The sequence below is a fragment of the Paramormyrops kingsleyae genome, chromosome 9 (assembly GCF_048594095.1).
Source record: "Paramormyrops kingsleyae isolate MSU_618 chromosome 9, PKINGS_0.4, whole genome shotgun sequence".
NCBI classification, from domain to species: Eukaryota; Metazoa; Chordata; class Actinopteri; order Osteoglossiformes; family Mormyridae; genus Paramormyrops; species Paramormyrops kingsleyae.
Window position 1 is genome coordinate 120,034 of NC_132805.1, and position 27,915 is coordinate 147,948.

General features: G+C 43.4%; 1 protein-coding gene across 3 annotated transcripts in view; it reads left to right on the forward strand.

The window, feature by feature from the left end:
• The window catches only part of LOC111850412 (protein Jumonji-like), a 100,970-nt gene that overhangs the window by 52,496 nt on the left and 20,559 nt on the right, over nucleotides 1-27,915 (forward strand). For all 3 annotated transcript variants that reach the window (XM_023824272.2, XM_023824274.2, XM_023824275.2), the window contains 4 exons: nucleotides 50-185; nucleotides 5,777-5,921; nucleotides 21,510-21,679; nucleotides 27,070-27,249. In XM_023824272.2, coding sequence (XP_023680040.2) covers nucleotides 50-185; nucleotides 5,777-5,921; nucleotides 21,510-21,679; nucleotides 27,070-27,249 — 631 coding nt within the window. The remainder of the gene's footprint in view (nucleotides 1-49; nucleotides 186-5,776; nucleotides 5,922-21,509; nucleotides 21,680-27,069; nucleotides 27,250-27,915) is intronic.

Below are 27,915 nucleotides of genomic sequence, written 5' to 3' on the forward strand. Positions count from 1 at the left end.
TTTTTTTTTTAAATCACCCATACAAATCTTCATCTTCTTTCCCGTACAGGATGACAATGATGGGATCCCATGGTCAGAAGAGAGAGTGGTGCGCAAAGTACTATACCTCTCCCTGAAAGAGTTCAAGAGCTCCCAGAGGAAGCAGCTAGGGGTAAACCTAGATGAGGGACTCAAGAACACCAGCGGTGAGTATCGGGAATTGGGCGAGTTACGTCTCAACAGGCTTAAAATGCCTCTTCTTAGCACTGCTCATGCATAATGAATAGCTGGGCCTCACATTACCATTCCAGTGAGTTTGCTCTCCATAAATTACAGAGAAATGTGTCCAGTTACAAAAGCTTCGATTTGAATCCGTTATGACACGCCTGCGATCTTCAGATAAATGCCGAATATTTTGTGTGTCGTAAAAACAAGTAGCCTCGTGGGTAACCCCATGTAAAACGTTTTATTGTTCTATGTTACCGGTCGATACGCTGCCCTTTAGGGGAAAAAAAAGAAGCTTTTAAGATTAGGTCAGGTAAGCCGATTGTTACATTGAGTATGTCTGAGGGTAAATGTCAGGGATGGTGTGGAATGCAGTGCGAGAAGCTGAGATGTTAGGAGTGATGTGGAGAAAGCAGGACCAAATAGTTGCTCTAATTAGGCCCTGTTTGACGCTCGAGCTGAATAACCAGTCAACAGTAACGCTAAACATTCTCTGGGGCAATTGGAATAAATTATCTATTGGCAGAAGAATAATTTGGCGACCAAAGGCAAATGGTGGCACTTGTGGCTGCAGGCTATGTTAGTGTCTATCTGGCTAACGGAGAGATGGAAGCAGAAAGGTTTCCTGAATGGCATTTCAGTGCAGCGTTCCTCTGTGGCTGGGTTTTCTACGCATTATAAGTCACAGTAGGATGCTGACCTTATCAGTGGAATAAAAATACATCTGAAAACGTTTCCATCCGCTGTGACACGCAGTGGTTGGGGGCGCACTTACTCATGTGCTTTGAATTTAAATCAGCTTCATATTATGGTTATTTTTTATATAGTTCAAAAAATCTCTTTTCGGGTAGCAATCATGGATAGTATTTTTAATTGGTGGTGTAGTGGTGCTAGACTAGTGTTGAAGACATCAAAAGGAACTGACATTATTCATGTAGCCCTAAGACCCTGATAATGGATGGATTATGTACATGTCCAGTTCAGTTTTTTCTGCTGTGTGTTTCTTTTTGCAAGAGGGGAAAATTCTAAATTCCCCCTTTAGAATGTGTTGTACTGTTACATTTTCACTCATACAGTGTTGGTGCGACTCGAAAGGGGAGCTGATGCTACTTCAAAAGGAAAAGCCACATACTGTAAGTGAATTGTAAGGCTGAGTGCATTTCAGAATAAATGTCAGGGAGAAGAGTGTAGGTGGATTTCAAAGGGGAGTGATTTCTTCATGCTAGGTTAAGAGAGTCTTGCAGCAGAAGAATAATGGAACATAATAGTCTTTTAAAACCAGGGGTCTCATTTATCAAAGTGTGCGTAGAACGATTCCTAAATGTGTGCATACGAATCACTGGTATGCACAGGCAAAGTGGTATTTATCACTTGTGCTTGTGAGCAGCCGTACAAAGTGAATGTTGATAAATCTCAGGCAGTCTAAATGTGACTGTGTGCACGGCAGGACTGATTAAAATAAATGCCCTCAATGAGCCACATATGAGCATATAACTTCCGCATAACACGTCGAGCTGCACGTGTTGCAGAAAAGGATACCGTGAAGAGACACGTACCCCAATATCCTTATTTCTGTTTGTAATATATCTCGCACTGTATACTTCAACTGTATTTTGCTATTAATAAATAAGGTTTAAAAATAAAATGTGCATGGGGGGATAAAACGGAACTTCACAGAGAATGAGGTGGAAGTTTTGCTAGATGTAATGGGGGAAAAAAAATAAATAGGTTTTGTGTAGCAAATTTTCCAGTGGCCAGTCAATGAAAGAGAAGGACCAAGCACGGGGAGAGGTGACACATGCAGGTAATGATGCGGCAGAGGTGAGGAGGAAGTGCTTCGATCTGAAAATGACCGCCAAGAAAAGGATTACAGCCCACAGATCCCACGTCTGTCACACAGGGCGGCACAAGCAGCACGTCAGTGTCACTTCTGGATGGCAAAATAGCTGACATCATAGGCGAAATGTCCCTAACAGGAATCACTTCAGATAGTGACACTGATAAGGTACTTCTCTCACCCATAGATGAGGCAGGGCTATTAGAAATAGGTAAGATACTTTTGTGGTTGTATTTAATTGGCTGTAGCAAGTAAAATTGTCGTACGCCGCAGTAGACAAACAAGTGAATGTTGCCGAAAGTGTTGTGCCAGACATGTCAGTTGTGTTGTAAAGCATGTATTTAGTGACAGTGATGTATATTTCTTTGGACATGGACCATACACGACTTGCGATTCCTTGTCATTAGCACGACCTGCCTGCACATACTTTGAGTGAACATAACTAGATCATTCTATGTGTCTATCAAGTTTTATAATTAAGTGGGAGTCTGCATATCTTATGTGCCGATCGGCTTGCTTCAGTTACGCTTCTCTGCCACTAGGGGTTTGTATGTAACGTTGACGGGAGTATTCATAAATATACGAACATTTCTGTGCATAATCAGAAATTGATAAATATCATTCCGTGCGTAAAAATGTGCATGCGCATGGTTTACGCCGGAGACTGTTCATCGGCAGAATTGATAAATGAGACCCCAAGTGCTGCGCTGTGCTGCAGCTTGTTAACCAGCTGATGAGGAGACCAAACACGGCTGCACATGGACGCAGAGCCAAAAATCCTCTCGTGCAGCCTCGGCCCCAGCCCCCACCTCATCGTGTGACTGATGACCGCATAATTTTCCAGTCTCCTTTTTACAATGAGCTCCCCTCACATTACTGCAATCTGCAAGTCATACGCGCACCATTAAATGAAAGACAATAGGCCATTTCAAGTCTGCTGCTGCACTAAAGTTCTTATTTATATACTGATCGATTTCCGGTAGGTCAGTCCTTTCAAAACTGAACTGCAGTGCCAACTTCTGCATTTTCATCACCTCAGTCCAATTTCAATATAAAAGGTGAATTAGTGACTCCTGTTATCTTATTGTCACGTTTCTCACTGGGCAGGTTCTCATTACAGCTTCTATTTATAGATACGGTTGTTTAGACCATTTTACCATTCGATACAGCTGTGTATTTTACCGGACAGATTTTCAGTTGTTCAGTCTCCCTCCTGAGACGCTAGTATCCCTATGTATCCTGGGCCAGCATGTCTCTTCCTGTTCCTCCTCGCTACCAGCTGTCTGTCTAATGCGTTTATGACCTGCTAATGCATGCTGTCATGGCCAGAAAGCTGCACTTTAAACCGACCCCTGGGTTCCTCAGTGAATCCTGAAGCGAATCTTAATCCATCTTTCTTTGTTTTTCTCGGCCTCCCTCTCTCCTTCTCCTCATTGCACGGCGTCATTTTCAAATTATGTAACTACCCCTGCGGGGGTAAATGGCTGCTGTCCTTCCACACGAGGGGCAAATTAACAATGTGTTTGCCAATTGGTTATCAAAGAAAGAGGGGCAAAGCGATGGGTGACACCTGTGGGCCAGTAGGGGGTCATCATCTTCCAGGCAGATACAGAGGCGGGGGGGGGAGTCCAAAGAAGTGTGTTAGCCTCAGGACAAACGACTAGCGGGACGCAGCCTCTGGCCCTGCAGACCATGCTGAGTCCTCCATTATGGAAGGTGGAAGCACTTTGTCTGAAGCACACAGAAGTAAACAAATCAGAACTGAATAAACATCAATAACATGTTTATACACAGTATTGTAGTGCTTTTTCTTTTTTTACATTTTCTGTCTAAAATATAGAACAACTTAAAAAGAGGCCACAGGGATTTTCTAAAGGAGTTTGGGCACTGGCATTAGGTTTGGCTATATCATTTTGACACAAATGACTGTGAATATTGTGCAGGATGGTTTAAAAAAGCTGGTGTTTAGCCTGTATAGGGCGCTGCATGGTGGTGGTATGGTTACCCACTGTACAGGGAGCAAGACTGCCCTGACGATGTGGCATATTGCTCTTGCAGGTAGCACCTTGCCAGAGGCTTTGGATGCCAGCATTCCCGATCTCGTCAAGGGTCTCCAGTATTTCACAATGCCAAATATACCCTTTGTGCAAATTAGCCATGCAATTCTCAAAAATGTAAAATGCACATCTTTTTATTGTTTTCGTAGTCCAGTTTATAAAATGTATACGTACTTTCAGGTGCAAGAACTTTTCTGCTTATTTCAGTCTTTATGATTGGTGATGAGGTCGAATAACTTCCGTTACCAAGACACAGAAGTGTGTCTGACTGCTAATCAGGGATATGGGAAATGAAGGATCCCGTCGGAGTGGGGCAGACATAGTGGATTATAATGTGTTCGTTTTCATAAATATCGCTGCCTCTGCTGTCGGCTGACAGTCAAACTCTCGCTTTCATCTACATCCGTAAATTTAATACTTCGGCTTATCTTTTAAATAGTCTGTAATATAGGTGTCGTTTCTCTACTGTGAAGAGTCTATGCATTGCTCTGAGACTTTTGCTAAACAGTGTTTTTTTTTTTGTCCTGTCTGGCAGCTTTAGCAAGCAGAATTATGGCCTGAATGCACTGCTGTGCCAAACATGTTTGCTTTACCAAACAGTGATGTTTACAGATGCAGGATTTATATTGTTGAACCACAATTCTTTTGTCCTTGCACCAATGTTTGTCAAAAAATGTAGGTGTTGATGCAGGCGATTCTAGGCTTACGAGTGGCCGTTTTTGTTAATACGGTGCCCTCAGTGCTCCATTAGGAATGTAGTTATTCAGTCATGATTACGAGGAATATCATTTAGTAAAGTTAATTAAGCTCTGAATAATGGCACTTTTTTTGGCTCATTTTCCTGTTCCGCATTACACCGGGCTGACAGCATCGGTTATTACTCGGCTCCTGCTAATAGGCTACAGCCAACATCTCGCACGTCACCAGCCGCGTCCCCGGAGAGCGGCGGGAGAACAAGATCATGGCGATCGGCTTAGTTAAACACGCATAAATCTGAGTTTTTTTTCTCTCTCCATCGGACCCAAAGGACATGCTGCGGATAAATCAGCATAATATTTTTTTGCACTGACATGCATTGTGCCTCTCTCACAGAACTGCTGGTGTGAGACTGACTGAAATGGAGCGAAGGCTGGGTAGAGAAACCAAATCAATCGGGCTGAATAGAGCTGGACCTGAGTGTCGTCATTTATTTATTTATGACACTGTCCTTGGGAAGCCCAGAGTTTCATGCTGTCAGCGTCCATGCTCTGCTGTCACTTGCTGTCGCTTGCTGTTGCTTAAAGCCTGTTGGTGCTGCTGAATTATTTTGCTTGTGTAATTGTCTTTTAATCATGTTTGTGTGTGATTTCCGTTGCTTAAATGCCATTAGATACTTCATTGTCTTGGCTATTTTCCTGCATTGCTGTTGCTTTATATGCAAGTGTGTGCAATTTAATAAATTTGGACAGTGACTGCATCCAAAAGTGGGATCGATTTTGGAATTGCTCTTTACAAGGTATTCGTGGAGGTTGAGTCCCTTTTTTTGGCACTCACACGTTTGGAGTTTCATCTGTCTAGCTATTTGTTCGGGTAAGAAATGAACCCAAATTTTGTTTCATCGGGTCCAACAGGAAACTTCAGCCGCTTGTGTCGTGTTATAGCTTTCAACCCTTCCTACAGTGTTCATTTTAACTTGCAGGGTGTTTGGCTAATGGCCAGCTGAGCAGATCAGGGCCAAAAGGAGGTTTGCTGGCCGTGTCAAACGAAAAGGGTGGGTCCCGAACATCGTCCCGTGGTACTGATGGGAGCAATGACTATTATGAAGATGGCCCAGCGAGGAAGAGGTGAGTGAATCTCCAGTTGTTTTCAGTGTGATGGCGAAGGTGTGCAGTGCAGTTAAATGAAATTGTTCTTTTTGTCATCTGTACAAGTATAAGGTTCAGAGGAATTCTTTAGTTTTTGCATATCCCATCTTGACTCGTATACACACGCACACACACACACACACACACACAGGTTTGTAATTATATCTTTGTGGGGCCTTTCCATTCATTTCTATGGGAAAAACTATAATCCCAACATGATGACCTTAACCCCTACCCAGCCCTAACCTTAACCATAAGTAACCAAACAAAATACAAGTCTTTTGGCACTTTTATTTTTTTTTAATGCATTCACAGATCTTTGTGGGGACCTGAAAAATGGGACTTTCCAGCTTTGTTTCTGTTTAAGGCATTTGTTAGAAAAGCAATCAAAAAGTAATATATGTTACATTACTTTGATGAAGTAATCAAAATAGTTACATTACTTATTACATTTTTACAGGGTATCTAGTAGCCTATTACATTTCAAAGGTACCCTTCCCAACACTGGGCACAGAGGGCTGACTCAAGCCTGCAGTTTATTTTATTTTATTAAATGTTTATTAATTAATGTTGCAGTGACATCAATGTTAAAAAAAATGTAAAATACTGTATCTATTTCTCTGCAAATACGTTATATTTGATGGTGTTCAACGTGAAAAGGGCTAATATTTTAAAACTCGCAAATATTATGTAACATCGTGTTATTGTAAAAGGAGCTCGCAGGTACAAGCCTCTCTTGTAATGGTGGTTTATATGAACCAGTGGCCTGTAGGTTCTATTTGCATGGTTTTGTTTTCATTGCAGCTTGATGACGTTTGTGGTGTAAGATGTCTGTGTGATCATCCATTGGTAGTTAGGTTATCACTGTGTCAAACAGACCAAATACTGCTTATTCAGTATCAGTCAGGAACCTGGTAAATGGGGTGTTAGACAGGGACCGTATAGAGTGTGTGAGCTTGAAGGCCCACCATACACACCCTAAAGGCCCCACATAGAATGCCTAATCGGCCTGAACTGACTTTTGGGTCATAGGAGGAAACTGCATTTTTATCAGATTTAGTAGTAGTAGTTTTTGTAAAAAAAGTCTAAATGCATTTTTGTTGTCACTTCAGGACCTCAAATCTATAAACTAAAAAGTAAAAAGCTGACAGTCTCAGATGGATCTTGGCACATCAAAATGTTTTGCAAGCAATAATAAAACTGATGAAAGTAAAAATGTGCAATTTCTGTATGACGGCTCATGCTGTGGAGTCTGCTGTTGGATTGCAGTTTGGCTGCATTGCCACTGTTCTCAGGTAAACGGTGGACAAAACGCTGAGCCCGTATGAAGTAGCAATGAGGGGGGGGGCACCTGAGATGCCCTTTTCGAAGTAATTCTGGGAGCTTTGAGCATTATTTTTAATAGGCGGGTGGGAAATTTAATTGGAGGCTTTTCTCCCGACTTCTCAGTGACCCTGCCTGTCATTTTTCATCTTTGATTTGGTAAATGTGGTCTATGTTTAGTGTCAGACACTTGTCACTAAAAGCCTAATTAGGGACCTTAAAGCCTGGGCTGTCACGACTGACCCACACTAGCTAACCGGGCCACATCCTCAACCTAATGTCTGGGCAGTACTTGAGTGCTTTCAAAATTAAATGATTGGGTAATTCGTCCATTGATTTCCTGACAGAATTTCACTTGATCAAAATGATTTACAGTATTCTTGATTGCAATATACATGGCTTCTGTAAAGTTACTGAAATCCAAATGTTTTCTTTATCCTATGTAGTGTGTACTTATTGCATTTACCTTCTGATGAAGAGCAGTAGAAGAACAAAATGTGAAAACAAAAATGAAAATATATTCCTGGACCTTGGGACTCCCTGCAGGTTCCCAAAATGAACTGTCCCTTCCCACCCCCCCAGCCCTGCCTGTCCATCTGCAGATCCTTGATTTCTCATTAAGTCGGAGATGTGTTGTTAATTGCAGAGCTGGTTCAGCCGTTAGCTGATTTCTGAAATATCATTTACCCCCCCCTCCATGCTTCCCCCTTACAATGATTAATGCCCCTTGAAAAATGACAAATTAGCGCTACAGAACTCAGCAGGACTGTCTCTCTTCTGATCAAGGCAACCCAAACACGCTTGCCGTTTTTCCATATTTTATGAGTAAGCTGTTCTGCGGCGGTGAGGAAGCCGTCTGTGGCCTGCTAAATTCTTCCTTATCTGAAGTGCAGTCCCTGCTCATAATTTGCTGTCATTTGTCCCAAAATGTTAAGCAACTGATCTGCACTCGTGAATACCCTAGAACGGGGGAGGGGGGCAGGCGTCACAAGATGACTCCCAGAGTGGTTATAAAAATTCAATAACATGAAAAAAATTTATATTCATGTTATCTGTAACTGGAACCAGCCAATAAATCTAACCCCCAACCCCCCGTTCTGAGGATTGTGAGCTGAAAAGTTTATGAATCCATGCCCCAGAAAAACATGCTCGTACAATATTACTCTTATCTTTGTTAGCACTCTTTAGATTAATTGATTTATTTTCTCGTGTTCTGATTTTTTTCCGTTAAATCCTGTTGACTTACTAAATGAAAGAGAGATATTTAACCTGTCATCTGGCTGTCTCCGAGGAAAACCATTTCTTTGTAATTAGCCTTAAACTGTTGGCTGAAGGAATTCTGGCAGTTAGCTGATTATATCCTTTGTTTAAATAATAATAATAATTTTATATATATATATATGTACTAGATATGGTATGTGATGGTATGAAAAGCTAATCATGGTTCCCAGTTAATGTTTATTTGACATGGAGGAGCCAGAGAGGTAATTTAGCCGATCTGCGGAGCCCCGGAGACACCGTAGACGTGTTGGTGGATCCGAAATCACTTGATGCCGATAATCAGTACCTTACGCAGGCATATAAGAAGTTTGCGCTGCCCATTCAGAAACAACAGTAGGTGCTGTATTCACTGATGGGCTGTGTCTGTATTTTATTGCCTCTTGTTTTGTGGAGGCGATTTCTGTTATGTTTGTTTTAGCTGCTGTGCTGTTGTGTTGCACTGCTGAGCAATTCACATAGCAGTACAAACAAAAGGTGGGTCTCATTCTTAGGTTCACCTGGGCCGCAGACTGTCACATTTCCCAGAGCGACAGCCATCTTCTGTAAGAATCTCAGCAGTGCGGCTTGTGTCAGTGGCTGATGCTGACCACCAGCGCAGAGGAAAGCTCAGACCTCTTGGCCTTGGTGTGCTTGTCTTCCCCATTTTCTCTTGGCATCGGATTGGTTTTACACACTGCTGCTGTTTTGGGACTCTGGGTATCTCAGCCAACCAAGAAGCGCTGAGCTTTGGGTCCAGCTTTGGATGCCGAAACCATGGAAATTTTGTTTTAGGTTTTTTTTTTACCAGGGTGGGGAGGCCAGGTAGAGTCAAACACCAAAACCAAAACCAGCTGCCAAAACAGGAGGAGAGCGAGGTCTCCCTGTGTTCTCGTTTAGTGGGGGAGATCAAAGGGAATTGGGACAAGAGGCTAGGGAGAGTTCACTTAAACCACGTTATCTTTTGCAGGGAGAGAGCTGGAAGGATTCTGAATTTACATGGCTGGTGTTCTACTACATGTCTGTCTGATGTGAAATTTCTCAAGTAGTTTTATCTGTGTTTCGGCAAGTTTGAATCAATGACCAGCTCGAGCTAATCAAAACTTGAGTTTCACATTTAGCCTGTTCAGCATGCTGTAATACTTCATTTCATTTCCTGATACGTCCCATTATACAAAATATGTCGGTGTGAAATAAAGACCTTATCGGGCTGCATTTTTCCCAGTTCAGTCTGCGTATCGCATAACAGCAATAAGAGCAAGAGTAAGTCTGCATTCAACATGCCCGTTTGCCGAACTCTGCCGGACATTGTTGCATTTAGGTTTTTAGCAGTTATGCGAAATGATGCTGCAAAACAGGAGAGCTCAGGGGAAGCTAAGATCTCTGTGGTACGAGTGAATGCCATTTGCCGTCATTTTAGCCTGCACACTTTCAGTGCATTTATGAGGGAAAACACTGGTTTGTTCAGCTCCGACATTGGTATCTGTCGAAGGATACTGCCTTTATTGCACATTAAAATTTTTTTTATATTGTTCTCCGACTCCGATGACAAGTAGCGGAACATTTTCATCCATATGCATCTCTGGTTTGCTATCTTTACTGTCTTTTTTTTCCTCTGCAAAGATGGATACTTGTGAAAAAGGAATGTCTTTTTTAGCAACCTCATACCCTTGATTAAAATTCAGTTTGTAGTGAGTTGTTATCTTTCCTGTGGTGTTCTTGGCATACCTGCCAACATTTAGATTTCAGAATATGGGGGTGGGGTGGTGGACAAGCAAGCAAACAAACAAACAAAAAATTAATAAATAAGGATAAACAAGTAAGTAAATAAATAAGTTCTTTATACAGTGGTGCTTGTGGTTCACAAACACAATCCGTTTCAGGAAAGTGAACCAATTTGTACGTGAACCAAGGCAATTTTTCCCATAAGAAAGCATTGAAATTTGATTAATCTGTTCACAAGCCTACCGAATAATATTTTTTGTTAATTAATTTTCTGTTTTTTATAGTGAAAACTTTAAAGAAAAACACAATATAGTGTGGCGATGGGCGGACCGAGGCATCGCGGGAGCAGAGAGAGGCATGAAGACTTGCTTGCCGGGGAAATCACGCTCTTTATTAACAGTCCTTAACCCTTGTATTGTTGTTCTTGTTAATGTCAATGGTTGCGTTTCCCAATTGTTGCGGGTGTGTTTGCCCGTGTCTTGTGTGTACCCAGTACAATCCTCGCGTGTATTTAGCATGTGTAAATCTTCCACCGTGTGTGCATCTTGCAGTTTGGCATTTGTGTGTTTGGGTTCGGTGCTCGTTGGGTGCCTGTTGTGGTCCATCTATTTACAAATGCATGCGGGGCATTTTGGGGCATGCTGGGACATGCTGGAACATGTTGGGGCATGTTGGGACATGCTGGGACATGCTGGGGCATGTTGGGACATGCTGGACATGCTGGGGCATGTTGGGACATGCTGGGACATGCTGGGACATGCTGGGGCATGTTGGGACATGCTGGGACATGTTGGGACATGCTGGGACATGTTGGGACATGCTGGGGCATGCTGGGACATGTTGGGACATGCTGGGGCATGCTGGGACATGTTGGGACATGCTGGGACATGCGCCCCGCCGGTGCTACATTGATATAAAAAAAGGAATCTGCTCGAGGAATCTGTTCATCGACCAAATTTTGTACGCGAACCAATGCATTTTTTTCACTAAAATTTTTTGGTCGTGAACCAAATTGTTCGTAGGCCACAGCGTTCATGAACTGCAGGCACCACTGTACAGTCTTGTGTCAACTTGTGTTTGCATTTGGGACCGGGACCACCAGATGCATTTCAATTTGGGCATATCTCGATAATGTATCAGCCTGTCTCATGTACATCTTTGTATGCATATTGTATTACAAGTTAAATACGGAGAGTGGGTCATGATATGGCTGGTAGTGCTGCCCAGTCTCCGGCACCTGTTACACTAAGCGATATAGCTGCTAATGTCCTGCTATGTCTGCTTTCAGGGGTCTCTCGACGGGGTACATTATTTACTAATAACCTCGGGCATAAATACGATTGGACGCAACTCGATCAGGCATAACTCGACACAAGACTGTATTTTCATTTCTACTTTTGTTGTGACGAAGTTCATTCATTCATTCAGCTAAGTTGGGGAGCAGCTGCAACACAACCCCTTGAATAGGATTGTGGGTTGCCAAGTTGTGGTGACAGATAGGTGAATGTAGTATGTGGATTGTCTATATTGATTGTGTGTCATGCATAATCTGGCAACTTGAATAACATCAGACAAACATACAAAACTTATGGAACCGTATATGATGATTATTCTCAATTAAGTTTTAGGGACAAGTGAATTATTATGGGACTTTCCCAGGAGAGAGAACAAAACAGGTATGGGGAGATGGTCCTAAAATGTGGGAGAAACACGGGAGAATAACAGGAGTGTTGGCAGGTATGATTTTTGGGGTGGAGAGAAGCCCTCTCACAGAAGGAAGTGCAGATGTGTGTCAGTGTGTATGTGTTTGCATGTGTGACACTGTGGAATGTTGCCTCAACCCACACCAACTGGACATAACAGGTAGACCAGCCAAATGTGTGCTGGGGTCAGTGCCCTGGCATAAAGATCTGTGATAGAGGAGGTGGCAGGAAGCCCCTGCAAGTCATGTGATATAGCATCTGACCAATGGCCTCTGTTGCCATGTAGGCTGGAACTGCTCTGAGACTAAGCTTCACCCACCTATTCTTAAATCAAAACAAAAGAATAAGGCACCTTGATGCTCTCTCTTTAATTGGCTGCTGATAGCTGAATGGTTGACAGAAACCAGTATGCATTTTGACAAAATGAGGGATGTACACCAGTGATAGCAACCAAACTTCTTTTTTGTCTATCTGTTTACATCTGTGCTGCCTTGCTTACTTATTTCTAATGTCATTTGATGTGTTGCATGAGATGTTTTTAGATGTTAGCGGTTAGACTGTAAGTCACAACAAATCACACAAGACCCAGGAACACAACCCCCAGCCCTTGAGCAGTAAGCTCTGCAGATAGGCAGTGATTAGTGCCACATGCTCAAGTCCTTCCATATTCCATATATATATTCCGTATATTTACACTTTGGTCTGATAGATTTGAACCCAAATAGAGCTAAGCTGAGCCTTAAGAATACCACCCAAAGAAACATATCATCCATAGTCTTTTTGGAGAGAGAGACCATAAGCAACATGGTTTGCATTTGTGATGGAATTTAAACATTTAAACATTTGGTTTGACACCTGGATATGAGGAGAAGAGGGTTTACAGAGGTAAGCAATAAGTCCTGGTTCAGCCCTGTTCCCTCCCTCCTTCCCCCTTTTGTCCTGGTTCAGCCCTGCTCCCTCCCTCCTTCCCCCTTTTGTCCTGGTTCAGCCCTGCTCCTTCCCCCTTTTGTCCTGGTTCAGCCCTGCTCCTTCCCCCTTTTGTCCTGGTTCAGCCCTGCTCCCTCCCTCCTTCCCCCTTTTGTCCTGGTTCAGCCCTGCTCCCTCACCTGTGTCCTGGTTCAGCCCTGCTTCCCCATTCCACAAGGTCCTGGCTCATCTCGGCTCAGGCCTGTGTGCTGCTGCCATCTGAGCCGTGACAGCCCTCCTCCCGTCATGCCCAGATGGCAGTACTTAGCCCACACTGGGCACCCCATGCCAGGCATGTCCCCAGGATGGTGGCAGCAGGACAGTGACCAAAATGGCCTCCGTAGCTTCCAGCTTTGTTTGAGTTGTCCCAAATGGGTTTTCGGTGACCTTGCAGCAGTCTTTCTTTCCATTGCAGTGTAACATAGTTCATTCATTACCGTATAAAAGGAAACAGTGAGTCATGCAGGGTAGTGAGGTGTGTTATAGAGTGTCTTCCAAGCTGTCAAGGAACTGAAGAGTGGAGTCTGAGGTCAGGGGTTAAGCATCAGCAGGCAGGTAGTGCTTCTGGAGAAGTCTTACATTGGAGGAGTCCGTCTGAGTAAGCAGGAAAAGGGGGCTCACTTCTCGAATGCTGGAGAAAGTATTTTAAGTGTTTTAAGGGTAGTATAGGGTCTGTGAAACTGGTATTGTCCTTTACACAAATGTAACGTACCTCAGCATTTTGTTCAGTCCGAAGATATGTAAAATTATGTGCATTACAACACAGTTTGTGTAAAAGGACTGCTCTCTCGTAAATGCCTCAGTGAGATTCTTGGTAAACCTGAGGGGGATCCTCTCTGTGGAAGTCTCATCTTTGAAGAAGTACAGATTTTCCCAGAAAGTTGGTCTTAGCTCGCCTTTCTGGCATTCTGTGTTGTATATCCTGTTCCGCAAGTGCTTTCGGGTTATCTTGTGTGTGCCTGTTTCCAAGTTCGACACCGCCTGTGTCATTTAGGAGATGGATTTGCCAGCATGTCATTTTGCTCATCTTGTTAGCTGTCGAGCTCTCATTTCACCGAAATGGTGACCCCCCCACCACACTGGCAACCTGTCACGCTGTTTTGTAGAGCCGTCTGTGCCTGTAAAGCACATGCATGCCGAGCACTAAGGTAGTATGTGTCCTCTGGTAGCCCTGTGTGCTAGGGGAGGGAGGTAATCTGCAACATACGCAACATCTGGAAGTGTTTCGCTAGGAAGGGAATTTTAAACAGCTGATTGCAAGTTCTTGGCACTCAGTTCTCCCAAAGCCCTTTTTTTGTGCTGCCCTGCATGAGCAGGCCAACCCCACTCAAAAACAAGCCCCCCCCCAAAAGCACAGCAGAAACTGTCAACAGACCCACAAAGGCGAGCAAAAAACTCGCCATTTCTCGAATTCCTCATCCCCAGCTGGCTTGTAGGACACAACCTGAAACGCCATGCATTTGGTTATCCCAGTGGAGAAGGCCCCAGAATGTTTCCAGTGCCTGAGGGGTGACACCGGTGTCTGTACAGGTCCTGTCCATTTGTTTTGCTTACTCATGCATCACTTTCTTCATCTTGGCCATTGTCATTGAAAGTTACACTAAATTAATAGTGTTGGATATGGCAGTAATGTGTCACAAAGAAAAGATGAAAGAGGAAGACTGTGTTAGGTGGAATTTTGCAATATGCGACATCACTAGGGGTGACTGCTAACTGGGAAAAAAAAACAATGGGGAATCACGGGTACATGTTTAACGAAATGTCCCAGAACATCAGGACATTTCTGATTGATATTTAGTAATATTTTATACTGGGATTAGAAAAAAATGTGAGCTATAATGGTCACTTTGATGGTCTTCTGACCTCCACAATAACAATTTAGCATATGCTTTATGCAGCGTCTCCCCTGTACCATCACTAGGACCCTGGGAGCAAGAAAACAATGTTAATTAAATGTCGGACCTTAAAGCTCCCCCTCTCAATGCCATCATTGTTACAAGGTAGCAGAGGACTGCTGAATCTCCACAACACAGTCCTTATAAAGCCGAAGACGTCGTAACTCAGACATATAACATCACTAAATGACGTTTAAAAGGATTTGTGTTTCATATGTAGACAACATACCAAGAATTCACACTAGCATCACACCGTTTTATGTGTGGCCCAGAGCTGATAACAGACGTAAGTATACAATTACAAGACTGGTAAGAGTTTCAGCCATTTAACGGTGATTTTAAAGTGCATTCACCAAATTATGTAACAGATTAGTGTGATCATTACATAACCTAATACACCTACAATTCAGGCCTCGAAATTACAGTTATGCTACAAAGGCTGAGATTCATCTGGTCCTCCATGCTCTGAAACAGTGGCATGCAGCTGTGGGAGAGCATTCTTGATGCCTGAATAAAACGAGATTTTTTGGAAGAGTCGGCATGTCTGACTTTCTTTCATTAGTTTGGAAACCTCGGCAAAGTGACTAAAATGTTTCCTGGGTGTGAACGCTAATCTATTTCATCAGTGTGTCTGCAACCAGCTAGGTCGCATTTTGTAATGCGATCTTTTTCACTTTATTGCTCTTTTTCCAGTTTATTGCAGTTGATTATCTTTGAGTTTCTTTTATGAGACTGGGGGCATTTTGGTCAGCCCTTATGGAAAATTCAAGCCTGCTGATTGGCTGCTTAAACAGGAAGTCATCAGAAGGAATATTTAAGTCCTGTTTCAGGCTCCAGACAGAAAACAGAAAGCACCCAAGAAAAATTTACTTCATTTTATGCCCACCAAACACATTAAAATGATGAGTTCTGAGTAAAATGACATTATTTTTACCATGGCTAAGGCTGACCCTTTGTACTTTGTACGCCACCAGATATGTACCTCCAACATGGATGAAAGTTAACCTTTGGCTAGGCTGTTTTTACTTTTATCTTTTATTTAATATGCTTCGGCTCACAAGAGGAAGCTCTACATTTTTCTCTTTGATTAAAGAACGTTAACTCAGCGATACTTCATTTACTTTGACAATGTAAGAATTGTAACAGTTAAATATGCATGGCTGAAAGTCATCTCATGAGCTGCTCACCCTGACAGTAACATTGCTGGAAATCCTCCGTTTGTCATCGCTGTTGCTGGGCAAACAGAGTTGGGTGCTGAGCTGCAGCCCTGTGATTCTCCAGCCTGGACTGTGAAGACATCCTAGACCTGCCTGCTTTCTGCTCTGCTCCACACCACCTCTGTAGACTTCGGCTTCCCTCTGGTGCTAATCTTGCTTTCAGTGGTACAGCTCGTTTTCAGATAATGATACTCAGTTGTTACTTTATAAAAACACATTATTTACCACAACGTGAACATAAGTAGATTCTTGTTCTAACTGAAAATGACCATGAAGTCATATTGGTATATTTGGGTCGCTTTTGATACTCAGAATGGACCGTGATGTTTCAAAATTAGCAGTGATTAGTTTTCAGTAAAGCACAAATTTAGGTGGTCCGTTACTGTCTGGTTTTCCTGGTACTGGGGACCTCTTAATTTGACCTGATTGAGCACCATACTGATCTACCATATTTGAGCATAAACGAAGCTTCAGCTGTGTTAGAAAAGACAACCACGTTTTCTTTCCAGTTTCTTCCTTGCCGGCGCTGCAGCGGCTGCTTACACAGAGCATGTCAGCTGCGTCTCTGCACAGAGGTGTTGAGTATCTCAAATACGCCTGTGACACTCAGAGAAAAAAAGTGTTATGCTGAATAATTACATCAGCGTAGCAAGAGACAAGGTGTTGTTTCCTTCCTTGCTATGCGTGTTTTTTATTACAATTTTTTTATTGGGATACACTGGCGTTTGCTTGGCGAACTCCCGTCCCCCTTGTTACTGGTACATGTGAAACACAATTAACTTACCGTGAGACTGATCATCAGCATTTAACATGATCCAGCTGTCAGCTTTCTTGTCTTACACGTCTTGGGTGCCAAGGAATCTTTTAAACTGCTTAAAGTGAGCTTTCTTCGAACAGATTGTGTTATGGATATATAGTCTGTAGGGCCAATATATTGTTTTGATGTTATTTTTGACTAAGAAAACTGATTACAAATGTAGTGAATCGGCACATGTGCTGTGGTGCGTGCAGCACGTGCTGTTTGCACGCCTTCTGCATGCATGCTTAAATGGCGCCCGCGCGGTGCCCCTTTTGGGGACAATAGAGGGAAGGCTATTCCGCGGGGGATCGCCATGTGCCCATGGTAACCAGCTGTCAGCCACTTGACATGTCGCGGGTCCATTGTTTGCTAACGCCGTTGGAACGGAGTGGCCGTAAATTATGCACGGTGGCTATCGTGTGGAGATGAAACGGTCGTGTTGCGCCGGGCCCCGCATCTCTGGTGACGAGAGAAAGCTGAGCGAGGCCATTGTTCGCTTTGCGGGCGTGTGGGATGAACTGGCATGGCCCGGGGGCGGCTTAGCGAGAACACGTCTAGCCACCACGTAGCGGAGCGGGCGGAACGAGCGAGGCACAGGGAGTCACGCGCCTTTCATGCCATGATTTATGATTTATGGCGAAGTGAGGTTGTGACATGTTTTGCATTACGAGGCCTTTTAGAACACAGCAGCAGAGAGTGTCGCGTTGACAGTGAGGAGCTGGGCATCTGCGGGCTTGGATGAACTATACCCCTGTATTCTGTTGAGTGGTACACCAAAACACAACATGTGACCTTTAGGTGTGTGTGTGTGTGTGTGTGAGCGGGTTTACCTATCCTTATGGGGACACAATGTCCCCATAACGTGATAAATATCCTTTTTTTTTTCCCTTATGGGGACCGGTTTCCTGGTCCCCATAAGGGAAAACTCTATTTTATAAAAATCGGTGACTGCTATGAAAAAACTAAAAATGCAAAAACTGTATTTTGTTAGGTTACTTATGGTTATGGTTAGGGCAGGGTAGGGGTTAAGGATGTCATACTTAGCATTAGCATTTTTCCCATTGAAATTAATGAGCGGTCCCCATAAGGATATGTATACCCTACATGTGTGTATGTGTGTGTGTGTGTGTGTGTGTGTGCGTGTGTGTGCCGCTTTATAAAAAATTTATACTTTTGGGAAATAGTAGGTGGAGATGAGACTAAAAGATGTTTCACTGGGCAAGAACTCCAGTTACTCAGATGAGCATATTTATTCTGCTGACACAGGTCAGTCGCTAACGAAGTTTGGCATTTACCCCGACTTTAAGGTACTTTTCCATTGCGGTTAGTGTTAACACGCCCACATGTATTGAAAATACTGTGTTCAGTGCCATCAGCTTTCCTGAAATGTCCCAGCCTTGCATGCTTTATGTATATTAGGCATCTTGTAATACTTTTGTTCTATTATTTTTAAATTATCTTCGAAGCACGGTTTTTGCTGTCTGCTTCCTGCCAAAGATGGCTGATACGTTTGTAGCAAGAGAGGTTCACGTTATGAAAATACTGTGGAGACTGAAAATGTCTACTATGACAAGTAAATATAAGAAACGCTGAATTCATTATTATACACATCATATAGGCGAATGACCATATGAAAGTGACCCTCTCAAAAATGTATTTAAACGTTTATAAGAAAACCATCCGTTTAAATGTTCAGTTGTCATTAAGTAAGCTTTAGTTTGATGGAATTGTCTATTATATACCAGACGTTTATTTAATGTAAGCAGAATGTCCTGGCAGACCATTGAGATTATTTTGGAATAAATGTTCTATTGTAACCATTTAAGCATATAGCAGCGTCACTGTTTATTTGCTTTAGGATGCTGGCTTTGTGGAAGCAGCAGCGTTTGATATGTAGTCCGATCGTGGCTGTTGTCTTAAATCCCAGCCTAAGAGGCTTTCAGCTTTACTGAACACTGACAGAGTGGTAATTACTCGGGGATTACTCGTACGTAACATGGCTCCTTATTACCTAAGAGCATCCTGCTAATGACAGCCGTTTGGGAAGTTTTATCGGTTATTTTGTTATTATTATTTTTGCTTTGAAGGCAAAACACACAAAACATGATGGCAGCTAGGAAATAAGAAGCAGCGGTAATTAGGACCATCTTTATTTGCTCATAACTATCATATAACTATCATATTTTCCCACGCTAACGTGTACACTTTTTGGCTGTTTAGCTGTTTTTTCTCTCCGGCTGGCGATCTCATTTAAGTCCTCCATCTCTCCCGCTATGGCTCACTACATTAGTCCCGGCTATGGTTTAACGCAGTCTTTGTTGTTCGTGATAACGGGTCTCCTTCGGGACCACTCCGCAGTGAATGCGCGCGTTTGATGTTCCGCGTGCGCTGCGCCTTGTAGAACGCGATCTCTTTGTCGCGTACGAGACCCCGCTGACGACAAGCGGGAAGCGGCCCGTTATTGTAGCCGCGCAGCGAGACAGATATCTCAATTTGTGCAGCGACGTGTGGCTAAAACCCCAATTGAGAAATATCCGGCTCGCCCACGGGGCACGGACCGTCGGCACGGCGATATCCACGCGTGAATGGCTCGTGATCCGGATATCGGGCATTAGAGCTGACGAGCCCAGGTGGACAGCACGGAGGTGTAGGGAAATTACAGCCAAGGCAGAAGGTTTATTGAAGGAATAATGAAATTATACCTCTAACTTATATCCTGTATATGTAAAAGCTTAAGAATGATAGGAAATGAGATCTGAACAAAAAAAATGAATGACTTTAATATTCCCACATCTCAGCTAATAGGCTATTATTACTGTCTGCTATCCAGCAAAAAAGATGTGAGGTAATACTTTTTCGGGTTAGTCGACAGACTGCAAAATGAATATGTGGCTGAAGATTACAGTCACCAAAACTTTGCCTTTCTGTGCAATAATCTTATGGAAGCAAGTCCAGCTGGCCATGGGCTCTTAGTTGGATACTGTCCGGCAATACAAGATCCCTCTCTCTTAGGTGTCAGTTAGGTCAGTGAGGCCCAAATCTCTGTCCTAGAACTGTTTCTTATTGTGTCTTTATGGACAAACAGGCAATGAACTTGTGTTGTGTTACCACACACTTTCTGAATGTGAGGCAGCGATGGTGACGTTGAGAATACACAGCACCTTTTTGATGTCCGGAAAGTGGGACTGGAGCCAGGAGCCTGAGATTACAAAGACGTTCTGCCGTGACAGCCGGGGTATGAGCCAATCGATAATGTTGCCTGCTTTCGGAGAATAACGGCGAAATCCACGTAACAAGTTCCTGATTGAATCAGAGATTGGATTCTGTAACAGATAGCTCGTCTTATTTATTCTGAAGAAAATCTACTGAGTTGAACAGATAAGGATCTCCAGGGTGAAATCAAGGGTACAGTACAAATCCTGACACAAGGAAGTCATCAAGGAAATGACCGAAGACGAAGACAGTAATTTTCTGGCTTCTCTGACCCCTCATTCGGGCATTACTACAAAGGTTGGGGGTAGGATGAAGTTCTGATGGTTGAAACACATCACCTGTTCACTCCCAGATCTAATAAAAGCAAATCTTTTGAGAGAGGAAGGAAAGATCTTAAAGAGAAGCAGCTGTCTTAAGCAATTGGGCCCGGAAAAACTGCAGAACCTCTACTTTCTTAATACCCTTATCAGCTGTCAGCTGCTTCAAAGGCCCTGGCAGAGTTTAACAGAGAACTTAATCACATTTCGCCAACCAGACATGAATCGAAAGCTGGCAGTTACAGCACGTGCCTGAGAACAGCTGCCGCTCACCATAACGATTAAATAACATTGTCCGTTAGTGTTATTGTCTGTGCCGTGTGAGGAGGAAAGTCCGGCAGTACAATAACATTCAGATTAAATCAGTCACTTCTAGTGGGTGCTGGGGAGTTGGTTGAAATGTTTAAAAATAACCAAGTGATATTTAAAATGAATGGCTGGGTGGTCGACATTTCCTTATGCTAAACGTACATGCTTGAGGAATGCACCCGTTAGACACTTCAAATATACACCGGATGTTTAAAACATTTCAGGAGGTGGAATTTAAGGAATTTAGAATGATTTAAACATGGTTTTTGTAGAATACCATGGGGATTGCACAGCATCCGGATGAAAAATCAAACCGATTGCATTACCAAATCTCTTTTAAAATGATGAATAATGGTATGCATGCATTGACAAGAAGCTTTTTATGCGGTAATCCTAAGTATACCACAGGGACCATGCCCATCTTGTCTTACAAAAAGCATACCTCTTATTAATGGCCGGGCACAAACAATTCAGGATATACATATAGCATTTTTATTCAGCAGTTACTTCGACAAAAGCAAAATCTCAGTGAGTCACACTAATGTCAAGCTAATTATCTGCCAAATGGTGCTAATGTCGCAAAGCTCGTTGGTGTGAGTGTGATGCCAGGTTCAGGTTGTACCTAATTAAGAGGAACCCCATCGCATATTGCAGTCATCGACACGCCACAACAGCGGTTACTCTTAAGCAGACATGTTTCTGTTCGTCAAGCTCGGCCTTTAATGTTTGGCTATGTTTATCCAGTTTGGTCCAGATCGTTGTTTGGCCTGCTGGCTTGCTGTGCGCCCCATGTTTCGGTTAATTAACGTGATTAATTTGATTTATCGTAATGACTCTCCTCAGGCCACGGCTGCAAGCACAAAGGAAGTTCGCGCAATCTCAGCCCAACTCCCCCAGCATGACCCCAGTGAAGGTGGTGGAGGTGTCTCTGCCAACCCCTGCAAGCCAGATAAGTGACCTCTCCACACGGAAGCCCAAGACCGAGGACTTCTTAACCTTCCTGTGTCTGAGAGGTGAGCCTCCCGCAGCCATGAGTCTGACTCACCGCCTCTGCGACTTCCTGCTTCCTTTCCTTATGGAGTCCACATGTTCGTCTTACGGCTGAATGCCGCCGTTCTGATTTGGGCACTTCTGGGACTTTAGTAGGGCTTGAATGACGAATGTTGTCCTTGAAGGAGCCTCTGCTAGGCATATTGCTCACCAGGCAATATGCCCTCAGGGTATAGATCCACCATTTTGGAATATTTCACTCTTCGATTGCCCAGCTTCTTGTGCACATTGCTTCCGTGTGCATATATCCGCGTGTGCCGGATCTGTTCTTGAACACAGTTGGTCTGCTCCACTCAATTGACCTCAATTCTATTAACTACAGTAACTATACTGAGAGAAGATATGTGAACAGATGGGTCATTTTTCTATGATCGCAGGAAGGCTTAATGATATTTCCATGGGCAGGTTTTCTTTTTCCGTTTTTAAGGAATGATTTACAGTGAAGCATGTACCAAATGGGAATGCTTTGGAAGTATGGCGGCTGGCGGTTCAGCCTGGTAGATGGCCTGCAGTTTTTTCCCCCGTGCTTGATGGATGGATGGATGGATGGATGGATGGACCTTTTTATCTACCATCTATTGATAATAAAACAAAATATTTATAACTCGCAGCCATGTTCTGCATATTGAAATACATCCGTATATTTGGTATGTGAATGTCAACAGTGGATAAAGAACAAAACTCGTAGTTTTTCAAACAACAGACAGCTGTAGGACTTATTGTTAATAAATCACTGTCATTTCTTTTAAACTTTGAGCACATACTCCTCGGGTAGTAGATGTCCAGTACATTCTTTATCTTGACACTTACAATGAACTTGTCAAGATAAAATTGTAGGCACATATTATATATTACAGACAGCTTCATAGTCAGATAAAGTCAATGTGTTTCATTCTGAAATTGTTTTTTTTTCTCCCCTGTTCATCGTAAATGTTTTTCGTGTGTAGTTTCTCTTACCATCTTTTCTCCTATCACCTAACGCTGATGGATTTGCAGAAACCCTGTTGGTGTTGCGCTTTAGGCATCATCTGAGCTCAGTCTCCCATGGGCAAGAAGGGACATTTACTGAATTTTATGATGCAATATGTAGTAACATTTACTGTCCACAAATAGCACTATAATACTGATGTTTCTCTATTGGATACCAGCTGACATCACCTCCTTATCTCGCAACTAACTTGATTAGAGGGCAGACAAGGCAGAGCTACACTTATGAGTCACGACCTTGATTAACAGGAGTCTTGCCTGATCACAGCTGAGGGCTTTCATCACTGTTGGCGACTGACTCTTGCATTGGGTTTTACATTCAGGTTTGAATTTTGGGATGCTCTTTCTGCCTTGCCACTCACTTGGTCCTAGGGGTTAACGGGAGGTGATGGAAAATTGGAAAGAGATAGCTTCAAGTTGGCGGGTTGGGGGGTGGTGTTAGATGTCTTCCATTTCACTGTGGGAAGTGGTTGTGGTTCAAGCTGCCACATTGACAGCTACTCTCTGAGGGCAGCCTGGCACGTGACCTGCCCCTATCCCGTCAAAAGAGATGTCTCTGAGCTGGAGTAAAGATGGCCAATCCAAATTAAATTAGCTCCTCTCAGGGTCCGTTCGATGGCAGAGAGCTGCCTGATTAAATTTGGCTGTGACTCCTCGGTTGAGGGCTAACCGGGTTAATGGGTTCGCAGATGTTAAGGATGTAGATTGGAGGATATTTTTCACATTCTCTACCCCTCCTTGGACGTCATGTGGAGTTGACATGAGTAAAGTCAAGTCAAGAGTTTTATGTCACATCTACTTGAAGTGTACAGTGACTGCAATAATCAGACTGTACCGAAATAAAAAATGACAAAATAAAATCTATGCGTGCGTACTATTAACACACATACACATACGCTCTAGGTACAAAAAATATATGGAGACATATACAATATAAATATCTTTACATGTGTTAGGGCATATATATATATTATATGCCATAAAAAGCATACATGTATCATGGAATATACTGTATACTAAGTAGGAATGCAAAGATTATAGAGTGTTTCCATGCACTATGCATATGCGTAATAAGGTTAGTGTTATAAAGAAGATGTAGAATTCTTAGGGTGAATTATGAATGCGTGATGTGCAATACGCCATTGTCTGGGGGCTGTCACACGCCAGTCGCTTATTCTGATGCCAGGTGAAACGAACCGGGAGACATTGTTATAGATGTTAAGTATCATTCCGCCTAATTAGTGAGGCACGTGGCCCCGCTTAAAACTCAGACACTTAACGTCCATCATCACAGTATATTGTCAAAAGAAACCGGTGTGCTTGTTTTCCGATAATTAAAGCTAAATTACATTACTTTGTGTGTTTTCTTACATAACTGAGCGGTTGGGAAAAGCCTGCTAGGTTTTGCTTGGCTGGGTCCCCGGTCTCTTGGCTCCAGGTGTTTTTGGTTGCTGTGTTCCAGCCAAGTTCTCCGATTCCTTCTCCAGGTTCGCGGTGACAGGAGGTTGCCAAGGACCTGAATTATTCCTCAGCTGGGCTTTACCCCGTGGTCTACAATAAACATGTCAGAAACAACCAGACCCTTATTTTAGGGCCGGGAAGGATTATAGGGCCTGACAGAGCCCAGTTACAGCTTTCCTGCCATGACGTGACTTATCACACAGCAGAACGGGGGGGCGGAGGGACAGACTCTCTGCAGAGCAGCTGACCATGGCGAGCCGTGGGGAGACAGACGAGACCCACGGCTAGGAAGCACGATCCAGCACACGCTGGCGGATTGCTCTTGGAGCCGGCTTGTGATATCTATTTTTAAAAGCATTTCACGAGCCCTCGGCATGGTGTAAAAATTGTGGCCGTTCATTGGAGGGACCTCTTGTGGGCTTCTGCCATTTTTGTTTAAAGGCTTGTGTTGTTGGATGCGTTCGGTGCTCTGTCACTCACGGTAAAAAGTGGTCAGTAATGCTGCGCCAATAAAATCCTCTTGAAAATAAACATAAACATACACAACTAGCACAGAGTTGGCTTCTTGTCCACTAAAGAACTAGAGATGCACCCGATCTGATCTTAACGATACTTCTCTGTGTTTTATTTGCCTTCCCATTTGTTATTTAGATTTTCACTGCCAAACTGAAGGTTTATTGCCGGTGAACATAATGTAGCATGTCCATAGCGAGATTTCTCTGGCTCTTCTTGTTTAACCCCATCCCTCGGCAGTGCCTGGTTAGGCTGATCACCCTCCCACTCACACCCCACAGTAGATGAGTGGAGCTTCTCGTTAAGCCTCAGAGCTCAAGTGGTTTCTCCGAGTGGAGACGTGCAGGGAGAGGCACTGGCTCTCCGTGCTCGACTTGATTACTGCGTTTACCCCAAACTGTTGGCTGTGACCCCCCCCCCCCCCCCTCTCCGTCACACCAGAACGGCACACAGAGGTGACTTTTGAGTCATCAAGGCTACAGCCTCATCAGGTGCCACCGAGGGGTATTTTATTATGGTGATTAATTTAACAAGTCAGTCCTCACTTTAACCATTTAATATTTAAATGCTTATTAGTTAAGATGAAACTAATTCTACCTTTAGTACATTGTACATTGCACATTCAATTTTCGATTACTATACCTGGCTCATTGAAAGTTAAACTATTCTGTGCTTTTTTTAAGATTCCTGAGTGTGTATTATATAAGCGGCAATTAACCTTGAATTTTATAATGTATTAAAAGAGACCAATTAAAAAGGGAATAATTGTTTGCTTCAAATTTATTAAGTGTTTTTTTTAAGTCATTTTTAGTGTTTGCTGTTTCTACAGGTGAAGCCAAAAAATTCTCTAGGGGTCTATTTTTGTCTTGTTTGTTTGAGCCGTTCCTGTAACCTTCTCCGGTGAAAGGAGCCCATCCTGGCGGCACCTCGGAGGTGCCAGACTGGCTTTAAGCCCTCGCACTCCTGCCAGCTGCCGCCCTTGCTGCACTCGAGGCCCCTCCGTGTGCCTGGAGCTCGCCCCCAGCTGGGCGCGGCTGACCCCTGCAGCACTTTCCTAAGGCGTCCTGTCTAGTGCCGCTGCCCATGGCACTGAAGGCTTGGCAGCCTTCAGGGAAGAGTGTCGCCAGTAGCGCCGAGATCTTCAAATGAGCCGTTCATCGTGGGGCTTTTACTCGGCATGTCCTTGCGGGCCCGTAAAGGGGATAATCTCTATCATGAAAGGCTTACCTGCTATCAGCAGACTTTCTGATTACCCCAAGGGTCAGTAGGCCAGCTGCTGTATTTCTGCTGTCATGCTCCTGCAACTATTAAATACAGGAATTGCAGCCCTGTGGATTTCTGGAAAGGTCTCGCTTACTGGCATGAAGTTTTCCAGAGAGGAGGCTTTCGTCCCCAAAATAATTTGTCTTTTGGATGTAACTTGCATGATTTTAGCCAATTAACACTTATAACTCTTCTTTTTATTTTTTCCTTTCTTGATTATGTGTAATTATATCAATCACACACCATTTTATTATTCAGAAGAGCTTCCTAATCTGAAATATTCAAATAACTTATTTTTGGTTATTGCTTGATTCTGCCACCAGATGTCTGTTTTCAAGTTTCATGTGCAAAGGCAAAGCGGAATATAAACACGCTTTATCATCAGTCAATCTGCATCAAGCCAAGAGCCACACTTCATTTAAGGCCAGGCGTCATGAGGGGGTATATTTACTGCAACAATGAGGCAGGTCTTTGTCATTTAATTGGCTCTGACTCTGCGTTGACGGTAACCATGTTGCTGTAGGGATACGGCGAATTGTTTTCAGTTTTGTCACTGCAAACCCCCCCCTCGCCCGGTTGCTTACCCCACCATTCATCACTGCTCTCCACGGCCCCCGTGTCACTCGTGCTGTTGGGAAATTTAATATCGTGTGATGTGTGGCTTTTTCAGGCCCGTAGCGGCGGGAAAACGCGGAGCGATGAGCTTGCGCTCAGATCAGCTTCTTCTGTAATTCGGGTTTTATTTTTCACATACGCAAATGTCCACTGTATGTGAGTGCAGTGAAATGTTTCTTCTGCCATGCTTAAAAATAAATATGTGATACAAAGAAAAATAATATATAATATTAAAATAACAATAAAATCAAATAAAACCAATAAAATAAGACTATGAAAATAAAAAGTAATAATAATAGTGAGTGCATTTTCTGCATTTGCATAGAACATGCAATCTGCTCTAGTTTTTGAGCCTCCAGTTTGGGGGGGGGGGGCAGGGTCATAGTTGGAGCACAATTGAGTTTATAGAGCGATTGTCACTTTGCAGTGATTTCATCTGAGGGGGTAGGCCCACATCTTCACCTTAGTCTGTTTTTCACCATGTCTCTCCCTGCCCCCCCCCCCCTCCCCCCAGGCTCTGAGGCGTTGCCCAATAACATGATGTACTTCGGGAGCCCTCGAGAGGACGACGGCCTGGAGGATGAGGAGGAACCTGAAGATGTGATCCCGGAGGCCGCTGCCACTCCCTCCACGTCCTGCCAGTCAACAGTCCGCAAGGGCAAACCAGCCACAAGGCACGCCGTCAGCGAGCACGGTACGGCGGGTCATCAGATCGGATCCCCTAAAATGCTGCTGCAGCACCTGTCCTCACTGGGCGTGACATGTGATTGCGTCGGTCCTGCTGCCCCGATTTCTATAAAAATAATATGGGGAGTCGAGCTTTCAGCTGTTTTCAACCTTGATTTATGAATTTTTTTTTAAATCCACTAAAACCTCATGCTCTTTCACGTTAACTAGCAGTGGTACCGTATTTTCCGCACTATAAGGCGCACTAAAAAGCCTTTGATTTTCTTAAAAAATAACAGTGCGCCTTATAATCCAGTGCGCTTTAAACGTGGATTAATTTCTGTTGTGCATACTGAACTCGACTATGACATTGGTAAACTGCAAAGCCGCACCACTAGCATTAAGGCTACAGTTATTGTTAATAGGCTGACTTTTGATTTAGCGGTATAAGACTCTTTTTTTTTTACGTGAAGAGTAGTGAAGACGCTCATAAACGTTTGAACAATGTTGACAGTCATTGTGAACACGTGATGTAAAATAAATTTTGGTTGACTGGCTTATCTGACTGTTTTGTTTTGCTTAAAGCGCCTTAAAGTCCGGTGCGCCTTGTATGTGGAAAAAGTTTGAAAATAGACCACTGATTGACGGTGCGCCTTATAATGCAGTGCGCGTTATAGTGTGGAAAATACGGTAG